The sequence below is a fragment of the Entelurus aequoreus genome, linkage group LG21, assembly GCF_033978785.1.
Source record: "Entelurus aequoreus isolate RoL-2023_Sb linkage group LG21, RoL_Eaeq_v1.1, whole genome shotgun sequence".
NCBI classification, from domain to species: Eukaryota; Metazoa; Chordata; class Actinopteri; order Syngnathiformes; family Syngnathidae; genus Entelurus; species Entelurus aequoreus.
The window spans coordinates 23,523,950-23,548,441 of NC_084751.1; the positions used below are offsets into that span (position 1 = coordinate 23,523,950).

At 39.4% G+C, this 24,492-nt stretch overlaps 1 protein-coding gene across 3 annotated transcripts in view; it reads left to right on the forward strand.

The window, feature by feature from the left end:
- The window catches only part of LOC133638518 (mucin-2), a 146,395-nt gene that overhangs the window by 37,888 nt on the left and 84,015 nt on the right, over nt 1–24,492 (forward strand). For all 3 annotated transcript variants that reach the window (XM_062031206.1, XM_062031208.1, XM_062031207.1), the window contains exon 2: nt 1,725–5,299. In XM_062031206.1, the coding sequence (XP_061887190.1) occupies nt 2,427–5,299 (2,873 nt within the window). In that variant the 5' untranslated portion in view covers nt 1,725–2,426. The remainder of the gene's footprint in view (nt 1–1,724; nt 5,300–24,492) is intronic.

Below are 24,492 nucleotides of genomic sequence, written 5' to 3' on the forward strand. Positions count from 1 at the left end.
TATATTAGAAAAAAAGAATAAAGGTTATGAGAAGCAGAAAAATCTTTGTTTATTTCAACAATTTTTCCCTAAAATATGCATTCAGGCTATCAAATGCATTTTATCCGATTACTCGATTAATCAAACACACTAATCGATAGATTACCCGAAATATAGAATATTCGATAGCTGTAGCTCTAACCTGAGTCTCGGTAGGTCATGGGTTCAAACCCCGGCCAAAGACTATAAAAATGGTACCCATTACCTCCCTGCTCGGAACTCAGCATCAAGGGTTGGAATTGGGGGTTAAATCACCAAAATGATTCCCGAGCGCGGCCACCGCTGCTGCTCACTGCTCCCCTCACCTCCCAGGGGATGGAACAAGGGGATGGGTCAAATGCAGAGAGTAATTTCACCACACCTAGTGCGTGTGTGACTCTCAGTGGTACTTTAACTTTAAGTTTAACTGTACCATTCAAACTATTGTGACAAACAAGCTAAAGAAGCCTTGCACAAGAGTCTAAACTCGTGACTCGCAAACGTGGTATTCCCATATCATACCATCATCATGTCTGTAAAGCTGCTATCCTCATGTCAAATTACTGTTATTGCTATTAAATTACTGTTGTTGCTCTACATCATGTTAACCTTGCTAAGTACGCGCTCCTCATATACTTCGCCCTTGTGCCCAAAATGATTTAGTACTAGGTGAATCATCATAAGCGGCTCATCTGTGTAACACCATGGCGATAAGAACATAAAATAAACAGGAATCCCATCATTCATTCCTAAATCCATTAATGCATCCGAGTGTGTACGCTTGATATTTCGCCTCAGGGCTGCGTCTTTAATCATTGTTAATCCTAATAAGTGCGCTTTTAAACAGGGGGCCTCGGATATGACAAAGATGCTCCCCCCAGCGAGATGCAGAAAGAAAGAGAGAAACATAAATAAAAACGGCATCCCCTCGGGTGTCTCTTTCTCTCTCCCGAAATAACCTGGGAGCTGTGAAGGAGTTGCTAATTACCCCGCCCACAGACAAAGCACACTGAGAATTAGCCCGTGAGTAATCCTAGGCTACCAGTCGGGTCGGCAGATAACAAGAGAGAGGTACCCCAGTCTCGGGTGTCAGCAGGATGGACAGGAAATGGAAGTTTTGCGTATACTAGAGTGCCGAATCGGAGTGATGAGAGCACGGCCGAGCGTGGTGGACAGACTGTCACACAGCGAGCAGATGAATCAGAGAGGGTGTCACCATGGCACATCGTCAAGCACCCCATAAGTGCCGCCGCTGCCACCGACTTCCGAACATGGCGGAAAGGAAAGATTGTGTACGACACGCGCATGAGAGGAATATGACAACAGTCACAACATGCACCCGAGAGCGAGTTTAGCATTGACACGTCTCATGACATTATACATAAACAGAACACATACATAAACAGACTCAAGTATCACCTGCAGCGGGTGTGAATGGGCTTTAATTACAATCTCCCCTTTTTTTCCTTTGGAATAATCGGATGCTGCTTGAGCCTTTTGTTTTGCTACCTCCACCCTGTCATTACGTTTGCCGATTGATCTCTTCTCCCTCCATTCTGTGTTCATGCATTTTTAAATTAGCTGCCTATACCTTATGACTCCATTATACAGATGAACAAAAGTGCTGTTGTTTCATCGGAAATACAATAATATGGGAACAATTACAGTCTCTCACACTTTCTCTTTGTCTGTCCTTTTATTTATAGGATCTCCTACTGTATTGAACCACAAGGAAATGAGTCACTGAAAAGAAGAAAAGAGCATTGAAGGGGAGCAATAAACCTGGGGAAGTGAGAACAACAAAGGCTGAATGACGTAGGCTGCTATGGAGGGGCCAGTCCTGTCCATAACTTGGCCGTCCTTTCTGCTATGGGCCTGGGGGACAAGACAGGAGAGGTCGTCCAACTAATGTGATGGACACAAAACTGATGGACAGGTTGCATCCTCCCTGCTTATTCACTATTAATCTCTCTGGCTCAATCAGGAGTTTATATCCCGGGAAAATCTAAGAAAAGCAGGAATACGTAGCAACACAACAATTTGGAAGCTGAAAGGATAAAGAATACCAACGCATATATTTATATATATTATATTATATTATTTTTGTATGTGTAGAACAGACTGGACTCTAGCTACACACTTCTAGACATTTTCTCATTTTGAGATGTGAATATGGTAATTCCATATTTTTTTGAGGACAATTTTATTTTGTCCCTGGAGCACAGCCAAGGGATAACCAGTGCATGAGCCAAGAGTGACCATCCAGAGTACTCATGTGGTTTTAAGAACTATAAGGCCACTAGAAGATCACAGTCCTTAGTGATGTGCTGATACAACCAGGCCTTCACAATTTAATCGGACTGCCTGCAATGACTTTGGATGTTGGGAGACAGTGAGATGCAAGCGCAATGGTAAGCAAAGAGCCCAACCACTTGCTGACGGGCCAAACCAACGGCAAGAGCGCCCTGGCGGAAAAGTCTGGGACCATGACTGTACGCTCCGTGCTGCTCAATCGTGACTCCCCAGACATTGAAAGTCGCCTCAAGCGACGCCGCAATCGCACTCACCAGGTCCGCTTTAAAGATTTGGAGGATGGGAGCAGCAGCAGTGGGAATAGTGGAACAGGAGAGAACAGCAGCCAACCGAAGCTGGCGGCAGACTGCAACAGCCCTCATCCTCTCCGCAAACACAGCAGCAGGTCCCCTAAGCCGTGGACCGACAAGGATGGACTACGAACAGACAGTCTCCCTGGTCAAACCTCTGTGGTGGGGGCAGTGCGTGGGGACATGGCCAGTACTATAGAGGTTGTGGCTGCTTTCTTGGCCAGGGCCCCTCGCCATCCACTGACGCCAGGGCCCACACGTCGATGCTGGGCACCGACACAGACTAACTCGATGACCTTGCCAATGACACGCAGGCCCAGCACCAGCACAGCCATCCAAACCTCACCCTGCCTGAAAAAGTCTCTCTCTTCCACGCACACACGTAGCCACAGCCTGGGTGATTCTGTTGGCATAGATGGTGATGATGAACATGACTCCCAGGATGAGTACCTTTCCCACAACCATGTGCAGCTGCCCTGCTCAAAAAATCAGAATGGTGCCCAGGGGTCTGCAGATCAAACTGTGATAGAACGGAGGTCAAAATCCTCCAGGACAGACACTATATCAACTGTTGCTGTCTCAAAAAACTCCAGACACAGCTGTCCTCCATCAGTCCTTCACAGTACTGAGCCAACCCACTGTTCCTCTGCATCCTGCCGAGATGGCCCCAAGCGGCAGGGAAGCGTCACTCCTTCACTGGTCAGGAGGAGAAAGCGTCTGAATAGGGCGACAAGCGATCCTGGAAAGGAAGTGCACTACTGCACCACTCCTACTCAGACTGAGACCCCAAGTTCAACCTCAAATACCAGGCTCTGCACCACTCGAATTCAAACTGAGTGTGCTGGTCTTTCAAAATATTGCACTATACAAAGTCAAACTGACAGTCTACATCAGACGTCACTTTTAAAAAAGAAAACATCCACAGTCCAGATTAAGAACAGCGCCTCTCATCCAGCCCCACCTTTAAATGCTGCACAACGCACCACTCATATGCAAACAGACTCTCCCTGTTGTTTGCCTGAAAAAAGCCATCCACCATCCCAGACACAACCACCCAGCACCTGCACTTCTCCAACTCCACTTGAATCACCAGAATCAGAGCAAATCAAATCAGAGAGTCCTGCACTGCCAAGTGTGTTACAGGACCCTTCCTCCACGCAAATAACTACTGTGCCTTACTGTACAGATCCCCCACCTACAACCGCACCAACACCGGCCCTTGAAGTATGCACTGAGCCATCTTGCTCCTCATCAATCGATCCAGCATGCGCCACCAAACCTCCACCTACGACCCTGCCCATTCCTTGCTCTGCGCCTACTGTGATCCAGCACACCATCCCGTACTATACTCATGTGACACCACCAGCCACGACCAGTGCACCGCTTGTTTGCTCCAGTCCATCACCAGCACCACCAGCATACTCCACCCAAAACTGCATTTCCCCTACCTCAAACGTGGTATCATCACCTCCCTTTACCTGTCTTACCCCCTGTCCAACTGCTACCATTAATGTGACACCATGTGACCCCATGCACCAGACCACTGCTCCCAGTACAACACATCCGCCACCGCCACCATCAAATACCGCACCCTCTACAAACCTAATACCATGTACAATAGTGACTCAAACTGCTTTATCATGCACCTCTATCTCCTATTATTCCACTACACATCCTGCTGGTCCTCATGGGCCTCTCCAGAACGCTGCTACTCCTTCTTGTGCCACTCTCATACACACGGTATCACACTGCAACATCCCATGTCAAGCTCTGCAAAATTCCTCTGTCAAAATAGGCATGGCGCCCTATTCCTCTCCCGTCCCCAAACTAACATGCATATCGCCGACTCCCCTCATTAAAACATATCCCCCCAATTTTTCAAACGCTTGTGCAACGCCAACAAAAGTTGTTCCTCTGTACTCGTCAAAATTCAAAGCAGCGCCGCCATACACGCCTCCCTCTCAGGCCCCCTTAAACGCTCAGGATAAGAGGGGCATTCGACTTCCACCTCCTGCACCACCACCGCCACCCTACACACCTCGCAAAACTGGGAACGATCCACCAAGTACTGCAATCGGAACACCTATGCTCAGGGCAGACATCAAGGCCAACGAGAAGGATAAAGACAGGGAGGAGGAGAAAAAAGAAGCTATAAAATGTGCGGACACACCAAAGCTCTGTGAGAGAGCCAGCTCTCTTAAGCACAGAGCTAAAACCCCACCAGTTTGTGTGATGAAGGGAGGAAGGCAGTCCTCTCCATCTTCCCCCGCCAAAACCTGTTTTAAGCCTAGCTGTCTCAGCTCAGCCCAGGCTCAGCTTGGGGTACTACACAAAATCCTTTGCGCAGGAGCCAACGCCTCCAACAGCCAACACGCGCTCCCTCCAAACCAGCAGGGTTGCGCCATTTCCCGGGAGAAGTCCCTGACTCCTACCCAGGCTGACACCTTAAGACAGGTGCAGGAAATTCTTGGAGGGTTAGTAGCCGGGGCCAGAGGTAAATTGGACCCAGCCCGAGTGACTGAGAAACTCCTAGGTCCCAATGGGCCCTTGCATGATATTCGCAACCTGCAGACCCAGCTTCAGAGCTTGGAGGGAGTCCTGGAGACCAGCCAGAATACCATCAAGATCCTGCTAGATGTCATCCAAGATCTGGAGAAAAAAGAAGCTGAGAAAGATGGGTGAGGCAATATTTCATTTTAATGGTTCACATTAACAGAACTGTCAGACACAAAAACTCTACTTAGCAAAAATGATGCCATAGTCAGTAAAGATGTACTTGGAAGTAAACACCCTCACTGCAGAGAAATTACTACTGCTTATTTGAACATGAAAGGGAGATTTGGAGTCTGATTGGATGATGAAACAATAGTGCCATCTACTGTGACATCAACAGTTCTCACCTCTGTAGGCACACATAAACGAAGCTAAACTAAAGAGTAACCAACAAGGATTGCGAATGGTGTCTGCAATCCTACATCAGACACAGCATTTAACATCAATAATAGTGTCAAACATTATACCATAGGTTAAACCAAAGAGTTAGCCTAGGTTTGAGGTCAAATGAGGCGCTATCCCACATTTGAACTTTTGAATATAATATGACTGGACGCCTCAGGCTAATGGAGCCGTAAACCAAGGCTAGCGGGGGCTCTCAGCTCTGGGCCAAGTGTTGTGTAAAGAGCCATCTGGTCGTCTGCAGCCGATGGTAAGACTCCGTTTGAATACATAAGTTATGATAGGCTTGTAGCGTGGAAAGTCAACGCCAGCGTGCGACCGGGTACCTGCTGTTTTAGTCAGTGACAGCTAATTTCTCTTGTTGAAGTCTGTCTCTCACCGCAGGAAAACAAACAAAATGGGGCCACTCACTAATGTGACCATATAATATCAAATAAGTGGAAAATTACAAGCTTAAATCCATCCATCCATGCATCAAATTTGCTACCTGCTTATCCAATAAAGTACATGATAAAATGTTTTTGCACACCCTGAAGACAATTAAGTCGTAAAAGAATCTGTCTTTGTAAAATACCTAAATATACTGTATCTATGTATATTTTCGTGAACATTGAAGACAATCTTAAGGCTTCAGTAGACGCAACATATTTTAGTGACTGATGACAATTTTGGATATTCAACTATATTTCTCTATGGGACACATTTCCAGAAAGCTAAGGACCGGGGGAAATCTACTCCTTTCTTATTAGTCTATTTCCTTTTTTTTTTTTTTTTCATAAGAAAATAGCCCTGTTATACAGAATACAAGTAGACTCTAGACCAGTGGTTGTTAACCTGGGTTCGATCGAACCCTAGGGGTTCGGTGGAGCCTCCGCCACGGAGGTAAAGACACATCCGACTTATCATGTAAATAAAAACTTCTCCCTATCGGCGTATTATGGATACCCCCAAACAATGTTCCTTCTAATTTTCCATCTGATTTGCAGGTTGTTTGATTGATCGATTGGAACTTTTACTAGCAGATTGCAAAGGAAGAGAATACATTATATGAAACAGTACAGTTTGCACAGTACAGTACATATTCCGTACAATTGACCACTAAATGGTAACACCCAAATAAGTTTTTCAACTTGTTTAAGTCGGGGTCCACGTTAATCAATTCATAGTAATGTGTGTAAGGTGTGTAATTTGTTGTGAGTTCATGCACTGTGTTGGTTTTGTTCTTTGAACAAGGTGATGTTCATGCACAGTTCATTTTGTGCACCAGTAAAAAAAACATGACTTTTTCTTGAATTAAAAAAAAAAAGTTTTTTATTTTTCACTAAAGAAGGGTTCAGTGAATGCGCATATGAAACTGGTGGGGTTCGGCACCTCCAACAAGGTTCAGAGCCACTGCTTTACAATTATAGGAGGTTAAAATGACAAGGCAAGGATCTTACAATGTGACAACACTGATCCAAGTTCCTCTGTACAACAGAAGCACTTAGTGTTTTTGGAAAATTCCTGCAAAACTGTTTGTCTCCCACAAAATTTGAACAGAACACCTGGGCCAGGTTGGTGTCATTTGTGGGCCGGAATAGCCCTGAACTACAGTAACATATTGTACATCGCAATGGCGTTTACTAATATTCTAATGACTGCATGTGTTTGTTTATGTAAGCCACAGGTGTCAAACTCAAGGCCCAGGGGCCAAATCTGGCCCGCCACATTATTTTATGTGGCCCGCGAAAGCCTGAAAATAATATGCGTTAATAAAATGCTTATTCTTTTCTTACTAAATATATTTTTTATTTCCCTTTTGACATTAAAAATCATGTACTGCTTGCAATTGGATATATTTCAAAAATTCCATCCATCCATCCATCCATCTTCTTTCGCTTTATTTATTTATTTTAAAATTCAACATCATCAAAATCTAAATATTATATTATCACGTATTCCAAAAATATTTGTTGTTAAAATATAAAGAAAGATACTGAACTTAAATATCTGCTTGACTTATGATTTCAAAACAAATCATCAATCAAATTGTAGACGGTAAAATTGACAATAGATTTTACGGTTAAATTCCGCCGACTGAGTTTTTTACCGTAAAATCAACTTTGATACTGTTTTTTTTCCATATACAGTAGGACACTAAAACATTAAAAAAAACAAAAAAAAAACATTAAAACAACAACATTTTACTCTAAAAAAACAAACAAAAACAAAAAAACTAGGAGTTCAGTTGCTTGAATTTTACCACTAAAAACAGTGGTATTTTTTTCCATGTATTAAATTTTTTTATATGCGGTAAAAAACCATCTGCTTTTACTGTAAAATTCTGGTGACTGAGCTGCCAGTTTTTAAATTAAAATTGTAATATTTGTTTTTGCAGCTTATGTAAAAAAATATATTGTTAATGTATTATATATACATGTATATTCATATATTACTTGTTGTTAAATGCGGCCCTCTGAGGACAACCATAACTGCGATGTGGCCCTCGGTGAAAACGAGTTTGACACCCCTGATGTAAGCTAACTCTTCTACTCATGAACTGCTGGGCACATAAGTTTTGTCAAAACATGCCCCGCTACTGTTTTTCCAGTGCTATTCTTTTCCTGAAAAATACACCACATGTTGGCAATGTTTTTAACTCATAAAGTTTGACCCCATAAGAAATGTTGCCTATTATTCACAATCCTTATGACGAACAAGAACACAAAAGTTTTTTTTGTTTTTTCTTGCATTTTAATTTGTAATAATCGGCTCGTTCTAGGTAGCTAGCAATGCAGCTAATTGGAGCAATCAATTCTACCTCTAAATCACTTTAATAATGCATCCAAAAACTGCCAACAATACTTCATTTACGTCCCGTAACCTCCCTGCTTATTCATTATTAATCTCTCTGGCTCAATCAGAAGTTTATATCCCGGGAAAATCTAAGAAAAGTTCAAGTTAAAGTACCACTGATAGTCACACTCACACGAGATGTGGTGAAATTACCCTCTGCATTTGACTCCACTCCCTGGGAGGTGAGGGGAGAAGTGAGCAGCAGCAGCAGTGGCCGCGCTCAGGAATCATTTTGGTGACTTAACTCCAAATTCCAACCCTTGATGCTGACTGCTAAGCAGGGAGGTAATGGGTCCCAATGTTATAGTCTTTGGTATCCCGTTTTTATAGTCTTTGGTATGACTCGGCCGGGGTTTGAACTCACGACCTACCGATCTCAGAGTGAACAGGAATACGTAGCAACACAACCATTTGGAAGCTGAAAGGATAAAGAATATCAAAGCATATACTGTATTTATTTGTGTATGTGTGGAACAGACTGGACTCTATCTACACACTTCTAGACATTTTCTCACATTAAGATTTGAATATGGTAAATCCATATTTTTTTGAAGACAATTTTATTTTGTCCCTGTAGCACAGACCAGGAATAACCAGTGCATGAGCCAATAGTGACCATCTAGAGTACTCATGTGGTTTTAAGGATTTTGTTTTTTTTGCATTATAATTTGTAATAATCGGCTTAGCAATACAGCTAATTGGAGCAATCAGTTCTACTTCTAAATCACTTTAATAATACATCCAAAAACCGCCAATAATATTTCATTTACGTCCCATAACCTGTATAATAACCTAACTGTAGTGACGTTGTTATTGTGAGAGCAAAAACAGAGGAATTATTTTTCCAGCGTAGTAACACACTGGCATGCTACGTCATTAGACGTAAGCTAGCTACGGCAAGAGGTAAGTTATAACTTCTACATCAGCACCAGAATCAGTTTTGAGTATGTAATGCACAATACAATGCGATAGGACACCAATCTGTACTGACTAAATATAATGAACAATCATATTACAGTGTCTGTAAAGCATTATTTTATTATTTGTTTGTACACAGCTAGCTCGACTGTAGTGTATGTGTCAGGTTCAAACACTGATGACATCTATTAAACAAGACAAGAAGCAAGGAATTAAACACAGACATAATTAAATTTAGCTCAATTGAGGAGAAACGGGTAGACACTGTACTCTTGCACAGTGTCGTCCCACGCTCTGACGAAAGATTGTACGCCTCGTCTTTTATTTGGACTTTCCCTGATTACATGGCAACAGCTGTTTCCAAGGGAGGGGGGTCGTAAACAGCCATCGCCTTTCGTTACAAAACAGTTCAAAGAAAAGGTCGTAAAACAGTTCAAAGAAAAGGTGCCTGGAGGGGAGTCAGGTCCTGCTTCCTCTCGGCTTTGTAGATCTCGGGTCAAGATAAAATCTTCCTGTGGATTACAATACATCAAAGAAACCAACACCTTCATGTCACTTCCCATCCTACACAGTGGAGTGTTACAAGCCTTTTGATTGGTAAGATCAAAGACAGCTTTTGTCTGCTCGCCGGGAACTCATTGAAACACAAAGTTTTGTGATAACTTAGATACAATTATTCTGACAGTATGTACTGCAACGTACTGTAGTTGTAATAACAAGCATGATGTGCTGCATGTATGATGACCAATATTATAGTGACTCATTCGATGGACAGTTTGATCTAAAGTTTTTTCCAGTTTTTTTGGGGTAAGCACTCCATTTATGGGGGCATAACTTGGTTCCAAGTTCCACATTTACACCGTGACCAAGTTCCACCAACCTCACTCTCTCAGCTTCAGTCAGCTCCGTTTCACGCATCCTTCGTGCTCGCGTCTATAACAATTCTCCTTCAAAAAGGATAAGGTTGTGAATTCTCATTTGCCCCAAATAGCCATCTTTGTCTTCTATTACCAAGTCTGCCATGATTAGAACACACAAGCTTATTTTTCGAAAGTAGGAGCACACATTTGTTGCCGGAAGTAGAAAGTGCGCTGCTATGGAAACAGAAATAAATGTGCTAAAGAAAAAAGTTCCGGCAATGCTTAAAATGGCCAAATTGTATGTATATACTGTATTACATATTGTTATGAACATGTACACTTAAAAAATGACTCATTGGTTTAACTTGATTCAATTGTGGTCAGGCTTTCCACGCAATAAATACATGTAACCTGAACTGAAAAAGGTCTAACATATTTTATTTACTTAAGTTTAACTAATTTTTATAAGATCAATGTAAAATGATTGCTATTTAAACCATTGAATGAAATACATTTTAATACAACCAACGCAAGTGACACATTTGTGCTTATTAAAAGCAATAAATGTAGGTTTGTCCAATGTAAATTACTTTCATTTGAACATTTTCCTGTTCCCCATCATCTCTCTGGCTCGTGCAAGTCCCCAAGGTTGTTGATGTGATGACGTCATTTCCTGCAGCCTCAGCAGTGGAGTCCTGACATGACATGACACAGAAGGAGAATATATCTCGGTTCACAAATGGATTTACACAAAAAAGACACAAACTCCAAACAAAAAAATAAATGAATCGACTGTACAGATCGAAATTCATACAATTTAGAAGGGAGCCACTTATTTTGGCTCTGCTGCCTAAAAAGGAACCGACTTTATGCTCCCAAAAGTTTTTTTTATTGTTAACTAAATAATTTTTTTACAAATGTGCCAAATAAATTCCTAATATAAAAATATAATTATATCAAATGCATATTTGTATGTAATTAAATGCTGAAAACTGACCAGATTGAAACAAAAAAATCATAAAACAAAAAAACAGATATAATCTGATTGTATCATTTGTGAATTTCCAACTATTAACAGTAAAACACCAAAACATTACAGAACTAAATATTAATTATCCATGTGTAAAACTAAAAGAAGAAGCAGAATCCAGTTTTTGTTACTTAGTGAAGATGGGCATTTAAAAACACAAAGTGTGTCATCTTTTATTTGTTGTTGCTCATTTTCTCTACTTTCTTGGTCTTGTACTAAGTGTGGACGAGATGCGGGAATCTTTGGCCACCTCACAATTCAAAGGCTACGATTCGATGATACATTGGTTATTTATGCACATTTAACTAAAACATTGTATATTATTTTTTGTCATGTCTGTTGATCATGTTTTTGTTTTAGTCATGTTCGGTTTTGTTTTTGGACTCTTTGTGCACTCTTGTTTGTTTTGTCACCATAGCAACCCATTAGTTTTCACCTGTCATGTCATGCACCTGTCTCACGCTTTGCACTCGCCCACCTGTCACTAGTCATGTCACTGCTATTTAAGACTGTCTGTTTCTGCTGATCGGCCTGGTGACATTATCTATCCTATCCATCCATACTACCTCTGCTACACATGATATTCCTGTCTATAGTTCATGCTTCATGCCATGCCACAGTAAGTGTTTTTGTTTCGTGTTCATAGTTAATTGCCTTTGTGCTAGTCTTTTGGTTTCATTAGTCAAGTTTGTTCTCCGCCATTGTGCGCGCCTTTTGTTTGCTTCCTTTTTTTGTACTTTGTTAGTGTTCAAAATAAGATATGTACTTACATTCACGCCTTGCCCGCGCCAACTTTCCTTTGCATTCCGGGAAAACAAACCCCAAAGACCGCGTCTTGACAATTTTTATATGATTATCTAGGAAGTCAAGATTATTGTGTTAACGTGATTATTCTCAAAACATTCTTTCATTAATCATGTATAAACAGAGAATAATGCACATGCTCCTTTACCTTAGCTGCGGATGAAGTTTACCGCTAAGGTGGAACAAGTTGTTCTAAGGTCAGTGGTCAGGTCAATGCATACGTCAGTGCAAAGATGATTGAGGACACTCCAACTGGTGTGCTTGCTGGCTTGCGGTGCTTGCATTGCTGCTCGGACCTTGAATTTCACTTCAAAATAAGCCCCCACGGGACTTAAAGGTGAACTGAACTTTTAAAAAAAAATGTTGCCTATCATATGTTTTTATTTTTTTATGCATTCTAATGCATAAAAAATGGCAAGTACAAGGTGGCTAACAATGTAGATAATGGGAGTACACCATTGCGCCCATACAGGTCTAAAACACATCCAAAAATGGCCAACAATACTCCAGACTCCACTTGTCGTGACCTGAATTTTAACAAAATATTACCGATATTGTTATTATAATCGCTAACACAGACAAACTTTTTTTTAGCGGCAATGTCATCTCAGTGAGCTAATTAGCTTATGCTGCTATATTGACATATTGAGCTGCTGCATCGCTTCGGAGTTGGTAAAAGGTAGTCCTAGATTATAAATCATGCTTCTGACAGGCCTTGAATTTGAACTTTTTAAGGTCAAGGCAAGTGTTGCCTTGACCTTTCCTGCGTGTGTGTGTGTGTGTGTGTGTGTGTGTGTGTGTGTGTGTGTGTGTGTGTGTGTGTGTGAGTGTGTGTGTGTGTGTGTGTGTGTGTGTGTGTGTGTGTGTGTGTGTGTGTGTATGTATATATATATATATATATATATATATATATATATATGTATGTATGTATGTATGTATGTATGTATGTATGTATATAATGTTGAACGATGGCACCAGATGGCCATAAGACATAACTGCACTTTTTGTTCATACAGATAAAAATGGTAAACGGGTCGTACTTGTATAGCGCTTTTCTACCTTTTTTAAGGAACTCAAAGTGCTTTGACACTATTTTCCACATTCACCCATTCACACACACACACACATTCACACACTGCTGGCGGGAGCTGGCGGGAGCTGCCATGCACGGCGCTAACCAGGCCCATCAGGAGTGGAAGTGTCTTGCTCAAGGACACAACAGACGTGACTAGGATGGTAGAAGGTGGGGATTGAACCAGTAACCCTCAGATTGCTGGCACGGCCACTCTCCCAACTTCGCCATGCCGTCCGTAGTGTTCATGTATGAGATCTTGGGCTGCAAATTATGGCCAAAGTAATAATATTGCTATCAATGTTGAAATCATGATTACAGATTATTAGGTAAAGCAGTGTTGGGGTGTGAACGTAATACCATCATGTCATTTGTAATGTCTAATAAAAAGGCTATAGATAAACGTTATCCGTGTATCTAAACACAAATATTGTGTTTTTTTTATTCTTGTCAGCTTTTTGTCATTACATGATGCCTTTATATGTATTTTTACATTTTGATAGAGGGAGGTTTTTCTCATTATTATTTATTGTTTTAAGTTATGTACATTTATATGTACTTTTGTACCTGTAGATGCTGTATCGAGACAGATCCACTAAGAGTTTGAGCAGAAATATGTCGTATAGGAATTAACTGTACACAATAAAACATTAACAAAATAATGTGTCACATGAATGGTTTTTGTGTGGCCTAAAATGCAATAATAAATGACGGATTTTCGGTATTTAAAAATTAGACTGTATTACTAACCGTCTTGAGTTTTATCGCAAATTATCATTATACCGTTTACAGTTACATTCCTAGTCCATTAATAAGTTCAAAGTCAAGGGCGGTCACGGCATGTTCTTGCCGCAGATGCTGCTCAATGTTTTAGGGCATTACAGCAAATGACGAGGGCGGTCGCAGCACGTGGTTGCTGTGGTTAAATTCGAACCCTGCTCTCACCTGGATAGTAGAAGGAGGTGGACATAAACTGACAAGTTGGTCAACTTTGACATTCAATTTAGACCTGAAAATCGCGAGAAAGACATGAAGATGCTTGTTTTTAACCACCGAGTGGGTTTGATTAATTCTACATCTAAACGGGAAGATATAAACAATCCCATCAGTCAGCATCCCAGTGAGAGCAGACATTAGTACAGTAAGTGATTGCTTTATTATGTTCGTTGGCTCTCATGACGTCAGCCATGATTAGTAATGTCGTTGTTGAAGGGAATAGAGAACGTCGTGATACGTCTCTGAAATAAATGTGCCGCCATATGCTTAAAATGAGCAAATGTTGCATGTTATTATGAATGTTCGTACATTACATATATACGTACAGCATATATAAAAAACTTGGAGGTTTTTGGATGTTTTTTACAGCACTTTATTAGACAAAATAGAGCGACTCCCATTCCATTGTTAGCTGACTCTTGCTAGCGTTAGTGTACTCCTTAGAATGCATTAAAAAAAAGGATTGTGAATGATTGACAAAACAATGAAAAAGTGCAGTTCGCTTTTAAAGGGACATTAAGTTGGTTTCATTTTCAACATTACATTGGTACACAGGTCAAATGATACTAATAATGATTTACAGCAATAATCTAATGTCAACAAACTAAATCAGATCAGCTCTAACCACACACATACAGTACAAAAACAGGCTAATCAGATCGGACCTACTTATTACCATTGAATTGACCAAAATAATATTTGTAGCACTCAATGGAAAATACACAGTTATTGACTTACCATATATCATATTTGTTGGACTATAAGGCACACTTAAAATCCTTTCTTTTTCTCAAAACTCGACAGGGGGCCTTTAAGCCGGTGCGCCTAATGTACGGAATAATTTTGGTTGTGCTTACCGACCTCGAATCTATTTTATTTGATACATGGTGAAATGATAAGTGTGACCAGTAGATGGCAGTCACACATAAGAGATATGTGTAGACTGCAATATGACTCAAGTAAACAACACCAACATTTTATATGTTCCATTGAAAATAAAAAACATTACACACGGCGCTTAAAAATCTATCAAAATGTTTTAGTACAACTTTGGTAAGCTATGAAACCGCACCGCTTGATGGATTGTACTGTGCTTCAACATATGAGTATTATTATGCTATGTGTATAAGGTAAGACATATTATCTGGCGTTTTGTTTGGCAACATTATGGAAAAGCAACTTTTCTTACCTTCTGGTACCTGTTGATTTGTATTTGGGATCTGCATTAGTCCTGAAAATTTGCGCGAGTCCGCTTTTGTAGTCCGTGATGACACCGTAGTCGATAAGCTTCTTTTTTTTCTCTATCTTCTTGTTATGGGACATTCATCCTCCGCTGTTGCCATTTCTAATATAAAATAGTGTAAAGTTCTTACTTATATTTGTCAGTAAACTCGCCATGAAAGTGCTAAAATATACCGGTGTAGTGAGTTTACATTATTCACCCAAGGAACTTTAGTTATTAGAGAGTTCCGGTCGGACAGTTTTTTACGGGATACATTTCCGGCATTGTTAATGCACTAGTGAGCCACGGATGAAGAGATGCTGCTCCAGTATTGATTTAAGTAAAGTCTGAATGTCATTAAAACAGTTAGCTCCATCTTTTGACACTGTTTTCGACTCCCGTCTTTGCACGCTACACTGGTACAACAAAGATGACGGAGAAAAGACGTTGCCGAAGTTGAGCTACGTAAATAAGACCGCCCACAAAACGGCGCATCCGGAAGCGACTGTCAGAAAGCGGCTTGATGATGATCTGTAAAACATAATCTATGCAACATTTTGACCAAAGAACCACCATTATATGTTATGTAGACCAGTGGTCCCCAACCTTTTTGTAACTGCGGATCGGTCAACGCTTGAAAATTTGTCCCACGGACCGGTGGGGGGGGGGGATATGGTATTTTAATTTTTTAATTTTTTTTGTCATAAAAAAATACAATCATGTGTGCTTACGACCTGTATCCCTGCATACTGTATTGATCTATATTGATATATAATGTAGGAACCAGAAATATTAATAACAGAAAGAAACAACCCTTTTGTGCGAATGAGTGTGAATGAGTGAATGGGGGAGGGAGTTTTTTTGGGTTGGTGCACTAATTGTAAGTGTATCTTGTGTTTTTTATGTTGATTTAATAAATAAAATTTAAAAGAAAAAAAAAAAAAAATATATATATATATATATATATATATATATATATATATATATATATATATATATATATATATATATATATATATATATATATATATATATATACACTACCGTTCAAAAGTTTGGGGTCACATTGAAATGTGTTTATTTTTGAAGGAAAAGCACTGTACTTTTCAATGAAGATAACTTTAAACTAGTCTTAACTTTAAAGAAATACACTCTATACATTGCTAATGTGGTAAATTACTATTCTAGCTGCAAATGTCTGGTTTTTGGTGCAATATCTACATAGGTGTATAGAGACCCATTTCCAGGAATTATCATTCCAATGTTCTAATGGTACAATGTGTTTGCTCATTGGCTCAGAAGGCTAATTGATGATTAGAAAACCCTTGTGCAATCATGTTCACACATCTGAAAACAGTTTAGCTCGTTACAGAAGCTACAAAACCGACCTTCTTTTGAGCAGATTGAGTTTCTGGAGCATCACATTTGTGGGGTCAATTAAACGCTAAAAATGGCCAGAAAAAGAGAACTTTCACCTGAAACTTGACAGTCCATTCTTGTTCTTAGAAATGAAGGCTATTCCACAAAATTGTTTGGGTGACCCCAAACTTTTGAACGGTAGTATATATATATATATATATATATATATATATATATATATATATATATATATATATATATATATATATATATATATATATATATATATATATATATATATATATATATATATATATATATATTTTAAATTTCTTGTGCGGCCCGGTACCAATCGATCCACGGACCGGTACCGATACTGGTTGGGGACCACTGATGTAGACCACAGGGAAATGTTTTCAATTTCATGAAAAAAAAGACCCCTTTAATGCGCCCTATAATCCGCTGCGCCTTTTATATGAAAATAAACCTGATTAGACCCGCTCATCGGCAGTGCGTTTTATAATCCGGTGCGCCCTATGGTCCGGAAAATATGGTAAAACCTTGAAGAGTCTGGATCTTCATTGAGGTACAGGATACGGCTCCTCAAGATGCACTCTCGTTTGATGTTGAAGTCTTCAAACTAACACATGAGACAAATAAAATATAATCAAATGAGTATACTATGGTTGTCCATCCGTAGGGGTGTCATTAAAAAATGTTGGCCCATGCGGGGCATGGCAGAAAATAATTGGGAACCACCACCATGTGTGGTTAATCAGTATAAAACATGCTTGAACTATATGAAAAAAATTGTACCTCGTCTTTGTTGAAGACACCCCTGATCTTTTGCCCCATTGTGTCTTCCTCGCCTCTTAAAATTGATCAAGCGGTGAGAAGCGGTGGCTTTGTAGTTCTCCGCAAGAACTCAGGATTTTTTCTGAAAAACAAAACGTGCATTTGAAATGTGTCTATTCTGAGAATTGAGACATTTGGAGACGTTTGGGTTAATGGAGCTTTCACAAAAACTAGCAAGTGTGCAGCTTTAACACCATCAAATAAAGCATACTCACTTACTTCACTTTCCAGGAATAGTGCAGGCTGTCTGCTTTGGACCACCTGTGTGATCATGTAGCCCTCCTCCACCATTTACAGCAGACCTGGGCAAATTAAGGCCCGGGGGCCACATGCGGCCCGTTAAGCTTTTCAGTCTGGCCCGCCGGACATTCCAAAATAATTTTTTTAGATCTTTAAGATGGAAAGTGTAGCTGCCATTATGATGTGCAGTGATGTTTTCTAATGACCGTAAGTCTTCAACTATACAAAGTATTTCAATGGTTGGAATCTGCGCTTATGGATGATATGTACGAGTGACTATGGTAATCTAATTAGTTACTATGGTCATCGAATTAGTTACTATGGTAATCTACGTCACAGCAGCTCAGACGAGGCACCAAGCAGTGTGGGCGGGAAGTGTTTCCACAGGCAAAAAGAAGCTTTTCACAACAAAGTTCTAAAGCTTAGTGATATATCAGATTGTAGGTGGGTTTATTTTGTACCATTCGCATTCATATTTCCCTGTTTGTTGCATTTTTGTTGCGTTTCACTTGATTGTAAAATATGTCGATTGAAAGGGGGTGTGACATTCATATTTTGTCAATATTCAATGTTTTATCGTTCATAGAAAAATGTAAAATTCCATTACGTTTTTTAAGGCGGTCTGTCATAACGTTTTTAGCATTCAATCAGACACAATTGTGAAGTTTTGTATTAGTGTCCCTAAAAATAGATATACCGGCCCCCAGACACATTTTTTTCTCTAAATGTGGCCCCCGAGTCAAAATAATTGCCCAGGTCTGATTTACAGTCTTTGAGAAAATGTTTTTTTTTCCATCTTTGCTCCGTAACATTACAAATAGCAAACACCTGCTTTGTAGCTGCAATTCAGTGTTTACACTTCCACATACCGTATTTTTCGGATTATAAGTCGATCCGGAGTATAGGTCGCACCGGCCGAAAATGCATAATAAAGAAGGAAAAAAACATATATAAGTCGCACTAGAGTATAAGTCGCATTTTTTGGGGATATATATTTGATAAAATCCAACACCAAAATAGACATTTGAAAGGCAATTTAAAATAAATAAAGAATAGTGAACAACGTTCACTATTTTTCTGCTGCATATTTCACTACTTCCAGCTTGTAACCTGCAGTATATGATTTCCTTTTCGGTGCCATTTTTGTTCAGCCCTTCTCAGTTTTTATAAGTTACCGCCAATGTTGAAATGATCAATTTTCATAGGTACGGAAGTAGTAGCAGGTAGTATCTTTTTTTTCACAATGCACTTCTGCCATGACCCGCCCCCTCCAAATTTTTATTGGTTGACGTGTGTGTGAATGAGATAAATCATATTATTTGATATTTTATGGTAAAGTGTTAATAATTTCACACATAAGTCGCTCCAAAGTATAAGTCGCACCCCCGGCCAAACTATGAAAAAAACTGCGATTTATAATCCGAAAAATACGGTATGTTTTCCAGAAATATAAAATGGTAAAATAACTATGATTTAAAAGTTCCTGCTACTTACTAAGATTAGGAAGTTGCCAGGAGTAGCTTGGTTATTATTTGCGTCATGAAGCCAACAATCTTTAATATATTAAAAGGCGTTACAACACACATTGAAATACTGACACCCAAAAATGCATTTCCAGACAACGCTCTTGCTTTTTTTAATCCATCGATTCATATAAAACAATACGTTATGTTGTAAAATTTGGGACATGAGGAGTTTGAGGTGGGCGGGGTTGGGGGGGCGGGGTTTGGAGTAGGGGGTAGCGGGGGTTGTATGTTGTAGCGTCCCGGAAGAGTTAGTGCTGCAAGGGATACTGGGTATTTGTTTTGTTGTGTTTATGTTGTGTTACTGTGCGGATGTTCTCCCGAAATGTGTTTGTCATTCTTGTTTGGTGTGGGTTCACAGTGTGGCGTAGATTTGTAACAGTATTAAAGTTGTTTATACGGCCACCCTCAGTGTGACCTGTATGGCTGTTGACCAAGTATGCATTGCATTCACTTGTGTGTGTGCAAAGCCGTAGATATTATGTGATTGGGCCGGCACGCAAAGGCAGTGCCTTTAAGGTTATTTGGCGCTCTGTACTTCTCCCTACGTCTGTGTACCACTCCGTAAAGCGGCATTTTAAAAAGTCTTACATTTTACTTTTTGAAACCAATACCGATAATTTCCGATATTACATTTTAAAGCATTTATTGGCCGTTAATATCGGCAGTCCGATATTATCGGACATCTCTAAGCAAAATATATGCTGATCATCAAAACACCCACAATTTCTTGTATCTATTAAATATTTAAATACAAACAATATCAAGATTATACTTCAATGGGAAAAATAATACACGAGTAAAGTATATTAAAAAAAAAAAAAAAAAAATATATATATATATATATATATATATATATATATATATATATATATATATATATATATATACATATATATATATATATATATATATATATATATATATATATATATATATATATATATATATATATATATATATATATATATATATATATATATATATATATATATATATATATATATATACATATATATATATATATAAAACATCTTTAACGAAGTGGTCACTGCAAAATGCAAATGTGTGCATTCCTTGACTCTTGTCCCTTAGACTGGAGTGTGTGCCATTTTCTCGTCGTCTTTCATAAAACTGTGCACTTTTCCACCCTTCTTGATTACCTCTCGAGGAACTCTGAAAAAACATTTATCCTTTTCGTGATTTGAACGGTTCGTACAACTGAAATCAACGCACGCATTTTTCTTTGAGAAAGGCTAAATTGGCAGTTAGTACCCATTGAGAACAGACGCTGGCTTGACCACCGCACATATTTAATGAGCCGGACGTGATGTCATGTAAGTTCAAGCATTACTGGGAGAAAAAGATGTAAATATAAATATTTAGCACACGCAATGTGATTTATCAACACTCGGCACTATTTAGCGTTATATTCAACACGTGTCAGAAGGACGTGCAAACTGACAGTTCCACACAGGCTGCAGGATCAGTGCTTGCACTGCACAGACAGATGATGGACAGACAATCTTCCATCATACGTGTGTGTTAACATTTAGGTGGACGGTCAGAAATAAAGATATTAGTCATGTTGTCAATTTCCTTTTACAATTTTACTGCCGCTGGATGACTTAGGGCAGGGGTCGGCAAGCCAAAATGTTAAAGGCCTACTGAAACCCACTACTATGACCACGCAGTCTGATAGTTTATATATCAATGATGAAATCTTAACAATGCAACACATGCCAATACGGCCGGGTTAACTTATAAAGTGCAATTTTAAATGATCCGCTAAACTTCCGGTTAAAAATGTCTATGTATGATGACGTATGCGCGTGACGTCAATCGTTGAAACGGAACTATTCGGCCCCATTGAATCCAATACAAAAAGCTCTGTTTTCATCTCAAAATTCCACAGTATTCTGGACATTTGTGTTGGTGAATCTTTTGCAATTTGTTTAATGAACAATGAAGACTGCAAAGAAGAAAGTTGTAGGTGGCATCGGTGTATTAGCGGCGGCCTACAGCAACACAACCAGGAGGACTTTGAGATGGATAGCAGACGCGCTAGCCGCCGACCTCACCTTGACTTCCTCCGTCTCCGGGCCGCCGACCGCATCGATGATCGGGTGAAGTCTTTCGTCGCTCCGTCGATCGCTGGAACGCAGGTGAGCACGGGTGTTGATGAGCAGATGAGGGCTGGCTGGCGTAGGTGGATAGCTAATGTTTTTGGCATAGCTCTGTGAGGTCCCGTTGCTAAGTTAGTTTCAATGGCGTCGCTAGCAACAGCATTGTTAAGCTTCGCCAGGCTGGAAAGCATTAACCGTGTATTTACATGTTCATGGTTTAATAGTATTGTTGATTTTCTGTCTATCCTTCCAGTCAGGGGTTTATTTATTTTGTTTCTATCTGCATTTAAGCCCGATGCTATCACGTTATCTCCGTAGCTAAAGAGCTTCACAGATGTATTGTCGTGGAGATAAAAGTCACTGTGAATGTCCATTTCGCGTTCTCGACTCTCATTTTCAAGAGGATTAGTATCCGAGGTGGTTTAAAATATAAATCCGTGATCCACAATAGAAAAAGGAGAGAGTGTGGAATCCAATGAACCCTTGTACCTAAGTTACGGTCAGAGCGAAAAAAGGTACGTCATGCACTGCACGCTAGTCCTTCACTCTCACGTGCCTCATTCACAAATCTTTCATCCTCGCTCAAATTAATGGGGTAATCATCGCTTTCTCGGTCCGAATCTCTCTCGCTGCATTGAAGACAATAGGAAAATGTGAGCAGCCCTTCCTCCTGTGACGTCACGCTACTTCCGGTAGGGGCAAGGCTTTTTTTTATCAGAGACCAAAAGTTGCGAACTTCATCGTCGTTGTTCTATACTAAATCTTTTCAGCAAAAATATGGCAATATCGCGAAATGATCAAGTATGACACATAGAATGGATCTGCTATCTCCGTTTAAATAAAAAAAAAATCATTTTAGTAGGCCTTTAAAAGAGCCATATTGGACCAAAAATACAAAAAAAAAATCTGCCTGGAGCCGCAAAAATGTAAAAGCCTTATATAAGTGTTATAATAAAGAGCAACACATTATGTAAGTGACTATATTAGTTATATTAGCCTACTATCAAAATGACTATGTGTCGTAGGCTGACGCTAATCTTTGTTGACAGAAACGTTGAAATGTAAAATGTATTCTACACATTCTTACAACATTCAAAATCATTAGTTAAATTGAGGCTTCTCAGAGGGTGAGATAACTCCTGGAAATGACTGGCTTAGAAATGCCAAAGGTATAAATGTGTGTGTTAAAGGAAACGACAGGCTATCTTCTCCTAATGGATTTATTACAATGTTTGCAAGCTGGGTAACGTTTGCTGTGGTCTGGAACAACAAGGCACACAAACAACTCTCAGAAATGCAGCCAATATTACATACAAATATGTCATGAGACATGCAAATGTAAATTGAATTAAGAGGACTTAAAGGAAATAAAATGAACTCAAATATACCTACAATCGAGGCATAATGATGCAATGATAACATGAATGTGCAGAAAATAATGGCCTCCGTGGTAAATGCCCAGTATTATTTTCATTTGCAAACGCTGTGTTAGAAGAACACACGCAACACGCTCAGTAATACTGCACGCTATTTTATTCTTTGAACATGCTGTCTAGCGCCTGGTATTTGGATCTTAGTAAAACAGGCCCTTGGTAAGCTGTTTTGGTTTATTCGTGAACTGCTGTACCACTGGCATTGACTAAAACATTAAGCCACACCTTGGCTATTTCAATTTAATAATAGTAAAAATATATGCTACATTTTTTTTATAACACAATTTAAACTTTAATTGAGATTAGATGAGGCTTGTTGCTGTTTGTGATATTTGTTTTATAACAAATTATTTCATGTGCTTTTTGTTTTACTTGCACATTTAAGGTAAATGCTAAAGATTTACCTGTGGACTTGAGCCAGAACACTTTTTTTTTCTGTATATCAGTGCTTGATTGTTAAATACAATAACATACCGACTACCTATTTCAGGGTCTCGCAAAAAGTATTGCGAGATCTCGCAAAAGTTTCCCTCCATGTCCCTTTAGGGGCTTTGTAATTAACACATTTGAACACACAAAAAGTACAAAACGTCACAGTGCCTGACTGCTGTAGGATCTATATGATACATCCAAAAATGGCATACCCCCAAAAGGCGCATTCCTGCTGACATCATTCTTTAGACAGTTGTTGTGCCTAACCCGGGCGTCTGCAACATGCAGCTCTTTAGCGCCGCCCTAGTGTCTCCCTGGAGCTTTTTCAAAAATGTATGAAAATAGAAAAAGAAGAATATATTTTTGTTTTAATAGGGTTTCTGTTGGAGGAAAACACGACACAAACATCCCTAACTGTTAGAAATCCCACTGTTTATACCAAACACGATTCTCTAATGAGAGTATTTGGCGAGCGCCGTTTTGTCCTACTAATTTTGGTGGTCCTTGAACTCACCGTAGTTTGTTTAGAATGTATAACTTTCTTCAATGATGCCAGAGAAAGACATATTTTATGCCACTCATCCTTTGCGTCATTTTGTCCACAAATCTTTATATGCTGTGCGTGAATGCACAAAGGTGAGCTTTGTTGATGTTATTGACTTGTGTGGAGTGCATATTTGGTCAGTGCATGACTGCAAGCTAATCAATGCTAACATGCTATTTAGGCTAACTGTATGTACATATTGCATCATTATGCCTCATTTGTAGGTATATTTGAGCTGTGTATTTAATTTGTATCTTCATTTCTCATGTCATATTTGTATGTAATATTGTCTGCATTTCTGATAGTGTTTTGTGTGCCAATGTAACCCAACTTGCAAAGATTATTATAAATCCATTCGAAGAGGACAGCCCGCCATTTTCTTTAACTTAGACACAAACATCTATACCTTTGGCCATTCTAAGACAGTAATAGTAAGACTGTTTTACTAATGTTTTCCAATGTTGTGAAAATGGGTAGACAAATATTACATATCAACATTTCTGTCAACAAAGATTTGTGTCAGCCTGCGACACATAGTCATTTTGATAGTAGACTAATACAGTTAAGTCATTTTGATAGTAGGCTAATATAGTTAAGTCATTTTGATAGTAGGCTAATGTAGTTAAGTAATTTTGATAGTAGGCTAATATAGTTAAGTACTTTTGAT